The 8,073-nt window shown below is 34.7% G+C and overlaps 1 protein-coding gene across 4 annotated transcripts in view; it reads left to right on the forward strand.

Annotated features, from left to right (window-relative positions):
- LOC139976371 (uncharacterized) overlaps positions 1-7,047 on the forward strand; it is a 55,943-nt gene extending 48,896 nt beyond the window's left edge. For all 4 annotated transcript variants that reach the window (XM_071985065.1, XM_071985068.1, XM_071985067.1 and 1 more), the window contains 2 exons: positions 62-169; positions 1,175-7,047. In XM_071985065.1, coding sequence (XP_071841166.1) covers positions 62-169; positions 1,175-1,335 — 269 coding nt within the window. In that variant the 3' untranslated portion in view covers positions 1,336-7,047. The remainder of the gene's footprint in view (positions 1-61; positions 170-1,174) is intronic.
- Positions 7,048-8,073: the final 1,026 nt, after the last annotated feature.

An 8,073-nucleotide genomic window follows, 5' to 3' on the forward strand; every position in this document is an offset into this window, starting at 1 on the left:
GTAGTCAAAAACCTATCATCGTAAACAGAACTTTGATTTAATTTTGATATTTTTGATACAGATTGCCCGCAAGTGATTTGCATCCAGCCAGTCACAAGAACCCACGACATTGATGAGTTACGCTTGGAATTACATGATAGGTTGGATGTCCTAAAGAAGATGGAAGATGGTAAAATAAATCTTGTTTTGTCTTCGTTTTAGCTATCTAAAACTTTCATAATTAACAAGCTTTGTTTTTAAGTTTCCTTTTCTCAGCAGCTAAACCTACTAACGATGCCTTGTCTTCGGTAGGTATCTTCGTTGTCAACCGTTTTCTAATTTGCATGTTCTTAGACATGAGTCGTTTTCCAAAATTTCAGTAAAATTGTTCTGCATGGTTTGGCAAACTGGACTGAATCATGAAAACAAAGAGAATTCTATATTTTAGGAGTTAATGATTTGGATTGCATTCTCCTGAATCAATGAAAATGAGTAAGCAATGCTGTTTCAGTTTGGTTAAAATGTTTTGGGCAAGATTGGGCAATATTTGGTGTCCCTTTTGGCATTTGATGGTGCATGAGTACCCACTCATCTTAAGGCTTGTTATGGTCCTCAGGTGGTAGGCTGTCAAGTTAGGTCTGTCAAACTATTTCAACAGTGTTTTTGCATTGGATTGGTTTCTCAAGTATCATTATGTACAGGCTCAAAGCAATATCCCATTAGTGACAAATTCTCAGAATGTTTTCAGAATTAAGGAATGTGCTGCTGTAATTTTCTAAAATGGTTTTATTCTAAAAATTAGTGCATGTGATTATGTTACATCAGTGAACTCCTGTTGCATTGAAAATACATGCATGGACTTCAGTTGGGTAGCAGGAGAGGTGTGAGGAAGGGGGGTAGGGGAGAAATTGATTGTACTGAATCTATGGACGATTGAACCTTGAACCTAATGGTATGTGGCATGTAAAAGAAGGCTTGGATGGTTAAATTATTGTAGTTGAGCATTTACAGGTCAAGGATGAAATTAATTGTATTGAATGCATAAGTGTGAAAGTGAGTATTCATCCTGTTTATGTTGAAAAGTAATACCAAATCTTCTAGCATGTTAATTCCTGCTTGTAAAGCATATGCAGTGACTCAGGACCCTGGTAAAAGCATACAAGATTAAAAATGGTTATATTTGAATTTATTTTAGGTTGGTTGGAGGGACGTAGACAAAGAGATGGGAAAGTTGGTTGGTTTCATCAAAGACACGTTGAAGAGATAGAGACAGACCACACCAGGGCTCGACTACTTAAACAACGACACAGGATGGGAGAGCAAAGCGACGAGGAAACCTATTTTGGCGTAGTCTAAATTAAATAAAAGTCCTGTGAAAACGTCTTTGGTGAAACAAGCAAAGTGATTGGAACAGAAATTTTTCAGAAGTACCATTACATAACATTCTATATGACAACGTTGTAATGATGTGGGTTGTTTGTTATGTCACATTAATTCCTACCCATGTTATAAGCTCCCAGTCTAAAAAGGTTTCAAATCCAGGTTTTCCTCGAAACTGACAGCCTTAGCTGTCTGGATTCTGACCACTGATGTTGCAGTCCAGTTGATCTAGAATAAACATTAAGGCCATTCACTAAGTTTGCCATTGGATTGTCTCTGATGGAGAATGACATATGTCATTTACAGTGGGTTAAGCCTCTGATATCAAAAGAGATTACAGCTGAATATTACCAACAGGATGAAGTAAGTAAAGTAGCAGGTTCAAAGTGCAATTTGTGATCAAATTTAACAGGTTTAGGTATGATCATGCTCAAAACAAAGCCAAACTTTCATTTGAACCCACTCCCTTGCAAGATAGCAAATGAAGTTTCTCTTTAGCCCGTTGTAATTCGGCTATCAAATTCAACTTTTTTTCTTTTAAGTGTTAGAAGAAATTGTTTTACTACGCTTAGTAGCCAGATGTACACGTTGGGATTGCTCAAAGCATTCCACCTCACGTTAGGTGGCAAAATAGACTGCAACTTTTGAGTCGTCCTTAACTTGGTTTGCAATTTTGTAGCCCACATATATATTCCCGACTGGACAACAATTGTGACAATGACCCTCACTTTCATCTATTTCATTTCTTTGAATACCACTGCTATTATCAGCCTTACTGTAACTTGAGTGTTAAATTGCTTATCAAAATTGAGAAATAAGGAAAAAGGTGTTCAAAATATGTAATATAATTATGTATGATATAATTTACTTCATGAAGAGAGATGACAAGAGCGAGAAAGAAAGATTTTCGCTTGCAGGCTCGTCAAACTCATAATTGATATGAACATTTTACGAGAGTGGACATTTGAACCTTTGACAACTTTTCTCCTCGTTGCAACAACAGTGTAGTTTGACATAAAGCAAAAAGGTCTTGTTTATTTGATCAGATGAAAGATATGAAACAGGGTTACCTGTCGTTAAATATGCTTCAAGTGATTTGAAATCCTTCTCGATGGTTTGTTTATAACCATAATCAAGACAGCCTGGCATGTATCAGTTTTCAGTCAGTGATGAATAATTCCTTTCTGGACTCGATGAGAAGTCGTAACATTAAAGTGTAAAAAATCCTGTTACATCTCCGCAGTGGTGGTTTGAAATGGTTCACCGATCTTTAAGACAGCCAAAAAATGAACTGTGTTGGAATGAATTCCTTTATAACATATACTGTATCATGTTAGGTCACATTTCACTGCATATGGAAGTGTTTTACTATGTCATGTCCATTGTCGGTGAGTTGACTTTACCAGTAACAATATTATATTCTTGCACAATCCAAACAAGTGCATTCCTAAAGTAGCAATGCATACAAGCACCACTGGAGATGTTCCCAAGAAACGTAGACAAGCTTAAGTGGCCAAATAATTTTTCTTTTTAATATTCCACCTCCATCAAGCATGTATTATCTAGGGCATCAAAATTTTGTTTGTGAAAATGTTTGTGTATTTCCTGACAGTACCTTGATTTACATTATGATTTTGTACCTAAAATTGGCCTAGAAATAGTTTTTGCATAGTTTGATTGCCAAGTTTTTGGAAATTAAGCTAAAACTGTTTATGCAAAATAAGGTCACAAATTGATCAGACCATGACAGATTTCTGTATCGAATGATTGTTAATTGTCTAATAATTAAGATTAATAAGTTAATAATTCATTATTCCATCCTATACCTGAAATTTTCATAAATATATATGACGGTTCTGCTTGGGCCAGGACAATAACAGAGTTACAATTCACATCAATTGATTCCTGTCTATAGGGCACTACAAAGTAAAGAATGTAAGATTTCTTTTAGTGTACATGTTTATTTTATAGCATTGTAGTTGTAAGGGCTGTGGATCATTCAGTGATTACCCAGCTCTGGTTCATACTATGTATCACTCTGATTGGGGTTCACTTTGCACAGTTTGGGGATATGTTCATGTTAATCAGCTTGTAACCAAACTAATCAATCTTGAATTAATTGTTACAGGATGTGTCCAAAATATAGAAATTATTTATTAACTATTTGCCCCAGCCTTGGAAAGAGAGGCTCATTGCGTCTATGGGACCGTACGTCTTCCATTAAGAGAAAATTAAGAGGAAAATACATATAAATATCTATATATATATAGATATACATGTATAAAATGAATAAATTTTATCAGATTTTTCCTTGTACAGGAATGAGGCTGATAGTGCTCACAATTGATGCGAAATTAATTCTGCAGAAGATACCTTCAAGAATGGAGTTAGTAATGTACCATCCTCATAGAGAACCCCACTTACTTAAATTGTTATTATAAATCAACTGCCTTACTAGTTAGCAAATTATGGGTAATTTAAATTAAATTCTAGAAAAAGAAAGAAAGAGACAGTTTTTCATCCTCATGTCTCGATTAGCTTTTAAGGATGTAATTTTCTCTTCCATTTTCCTTTCTTTCGTGGTTCGATATATTTTGCTAACAAATACCCTGCTTTTGTTGAATAGCTCTCAAAGAGGGTTGATACAGAATTGTGTATGAATCGTTGCATTTTAATAAGCATGAACATGTAAATTAGGCTCTGTAATTTATTCGTAACTATTTTTGATCATTGACAAAAGGAGGAGAGGAATAACGATCAAGGCAAGAAAGGATGCTGTCGACTTATCTGCGTTCAGTTTTGAAAATCCTTTTTCCGTGCGATTATTTTCCTCACCATGTGACCTCATTTTGAATCTGCAAAAGCCAAGTTTTCATGTATTTTGTTGGTAATTTTCTTATCCACTCAAAGTTTATAAGATGCTATTTAGTTTAAGACACATGGTAAGCTATATGTATTCCTGCGTGGGGATGTCGGAGTTAGGTCACTTTGTGAGGTGAAAAACGAATAATATGAGAGAATTTGATTGCAGAAGGGATCGTAAATTCTCAAGGGTAAGACTACTCAAAAGTCCTTCTATTCAAAAGGGTCTTGTCTGAGATTCCCTTGGGATCTAAAAACAGATTTCTTTTAGGAATTTTAAGAAGAGAAGATATGGTGGGAATTTGATGAGCATGTGTGACTTGCAACAAATTTCATAAAATATTTAAGAATATCCTGTTGATTAGGAGCAATTTCATATCTTTCAATGTATCTGGTGTAATATCTGTATTTAAAGTGTTGTTTCATGGACATTGAGGCAGTTTAGATTTGTATTTTTTTTATTTTATTAAAATCTTGTAAATATGTACAAAGAAGGATTAAAAACAAGTTTATATTTTGAAGAAATGTCAAAGACATTTGATATTACATAATCACTACAGTACTGCTTGTAATATATAAGATAATATGCATTTACTCAGAAAATGTTTAAAGTTACTCAATATCTTCCAAAGGTTTTTTTTCTCTTTCAACTGTAAAGTATCTTTCCAAAAACTGGTTGGTTGTTGAGGTCAGTTTTGGCTTCAATGATGGGAATCTGTGCCAATAAAAAAGGAAGCTAAATATAGGTTACTTTCATTAATGTATTTTGATTTTGTTCTAGTTATGGGTTCTTACTTGGAAGGCATTATAAACAAATAAATAGAGGGAAAGAAAAGAACAAACACGCAGAAAGTAATAAGAAGAAAGGAAACAACAACGGACCTACATTGTAGCCAGTAATGTTGTATGGGAAACGACAGTAATGTTGTATGGGAAACGACAGTTATGTTGTATGGGAAACGACATTAATGTTGTATGGGAAACGGCAGTAATGTTGTATGGGAAACGACAGCAATGTTGTATGGAAAGTACATTAATGTTGTATGGGAGACGACAGTAATGTTATATGGGAATCAACAGTTATGTTGTATGGGAAACGACAGTAATGTTGAAGGTGGATTCATCTGCTTCCAAATCTTAAAAAAAAAAACAATGCCACCATTTTGCATATGAGCATTGTCAATCAAAGACAATTGTGCCAATACCAGAAGGGTAAACACCCTTCTAATAGACCCTCTGTTAGACCCTCTATTAGACCCTCTGTTAGACCCTCTATTGGACCCTCTCACGGTCCCTGGCCATCATTTTGAAACCAACACTGAGAACTGGACAACCTTATTTGTCTTACTTCTGGCTCAAAGCCTTGCTTGCTTAAATATTCCAACAGGAAGTGGTTCTCTCCAGGACATACTGCAGTTTTTTTGTTTACTTTATTGCTAATTCATGAGGTACCAGCAAGGATTTTATAAACTTCATGCATAATTTTCTGAGTTTCCTCACAAAGAAGACCTTCAGTTATGAATTAAAAATATCAAAATTGTGTATTATTGTTTAATTGAAAGGAAACTGCCAAAAACTTGTCCATCATGGGTAATATACAAATTAAGCCCCGAAAGCTGCTTCAAGGTACCAGGGTTAGCTCGTGTAACGTATGATGATACAGTAGTCAAATGCAGTAAATTATATATTTCTGAGAGAGAGAGAGGTGGAGAGAGACTTCTAAGAGATATATACTTGTCTTTCACTTCTCTTTGATTTCATTTCATGACTTTGATGCAAACAAAAGTGCCTGCAGATATATCTTTTGTCCAACGTTTTTTAACAAATAATAAAATAATGTTTTATAATTGTACAGAGCAATAGTATATGATATGTTAATTAAACTGTACTGTTTGCTTTAGTATATAGAATGTTCATCGAAGATTGAAGCGGTGTTTTTAGATATTAACTTAGTATTGGAAATATATTTCTCAACATTAAAATACCTTTGTGATACAGGGTAGTAAAATACCTCGAAGATTGTTGGCTTCATGAGCCATGTTGATAGAATATTTCAAGTGTTAATTCAGTGATATAACAAAATATGTTTATTCTTCTACAAATTTATAAAATTTTAGTATTGTCACATCCTCCCAAGTGGAATTTAAAACACGATGCGTGGTTTTTCAAGGAAACAAAAGATTACAAAATGTTAATAAACTTCAGATGTTTATTTTCTTTTTCATGAATCTTTCATCAGCAAAACATTTCTTTCATTAAATCTTCAAAAAATGTAGAGAACCGTTTACACTTTATTGTCAAACTTATGGAATGTTGTCATTCAACATCTATTACAGTTTGTTTAGAAGTGGTTGAAAAAATATATTGAATTTTACTAGTGAATACTTTATACATGAAAAAATATGCTATATATACAATTTTCATATACTCGGACGTAAAGAATTCTCTACAGTTATATCTTAGTATATTCTCTATTACTAATAAATTTCACATTTCATGGCCTAAAGCAGGGATGGGCCGGCCACTTTGTATGGTGGAAAAAGCACGGCACCGGAAGAGGCTGGTTAGGGGGTTGGTGGGGGGGGGGGGGTGGCAATTGGCGGGTAAAACATTCATTAAGCTTTGTTTTGTTGTTGTTAAATTCAGTTGGTTTCGTAATTTTAAGTGTAATTGTATACAGATGTACTTTCACGTAAAATGCTAAAAGAGCTGTTTTTATGTATGTATCTGTCATAAAAGTATTTTTTACACTGCAAATCTTATCTAAGTATGCAATTGTCGATGCAATGGCTTGTAATCATTGGTACCAAAAGGGTAATAACAAAACCTTTGAGTAATTGTCCATTTTTCTTGTCTTTATCTTAATTTTCTGGGTAAGTTATTGGGTCAGGAAAGAGGGGGGGGGGGAAGCGTCGTATGATGTAAAAATATGTCATATTTTACTAATCTGGGAAGGATACATTGACCTAAACTGACTAAAAACCACCAACTATAGTTACATTATTGTCTATCCTCCACCTCCCTATCTATATCCTCTCCCCTTCCCTCTCCCCCTCCCCTCCTGTCCCCCAAAACAGATACCAAACAATGATCTGAAAGGTCGAGGAGAGAAAACTTTGGAACAAACAAGTGAAACGCCACGATATCATGCCTTGCGAACCCCTTTTCAAACCCATTTCATAGCCTCTACTCCCATACCCTTCCATCAGCCCATGTCGTCTGCTATACATGTCGAATGTTCGAGTGTGTGAGTGGAAAAAGAAAAACCATAACCAGTCCACATGACTAAACACGTGACAACAAGGCCTACAATAAATGCCTGTTCTTTTGATTTAACAACCACGATACACGTCCTACTTGTTGGAACGACGTCCTTATTCCATCTTCACTCTTTGCGACAGCATGTAAAATCATGATTTTTTTTCCTGAACAAAACGAGAAATTTGTGTCAAGGTTTGCATCTGACTCATGTTCTCCCGCAGGTTTGTAACTAATTAAGTTTGGGCATTTTGTTTATCTATAAGACACTCCTGTTGTTTTGTTAAAGGTACGTATTTGACATCTCAGAAAAGAATAAGATATTGATAAGTCGTAATTAAATTTGATCCTTCGCTAATCTAACATACCTGAACTTTTAACAATTATCAAATTATGTCATTCAATCGTGGTTATTTACAGTAATTTAATCAAAGAATGCTTTCAATGTACCACGTGTCATCATCCTGTTCGATAATCCTTGCTTAGACGAAAGGTTAATCCTTAAATTGATTAATTGAAGCGGAAAAAAAATTGCTAAATTTTAAGAAGTTCATCACGGAAACTTTTTCCCTGACTGCATTAAGTTAACAATAG

The sequence above is a fragment of the Apostichopus japonicus genome, chromosome 11, assembly GCF_037975245.1.
Source record: "Apostichopus japonicus isolate 1M-3 chromosome 11, ASM3797524v1, whole genome shotgun sequence".
Lineage (NCBI taxonomy): Eukaryota > Metazoa > Echinodermata > Holothuroidea > Aspidochirotida > Stichopodidae > Apostichopus > Apostichopus japonicus.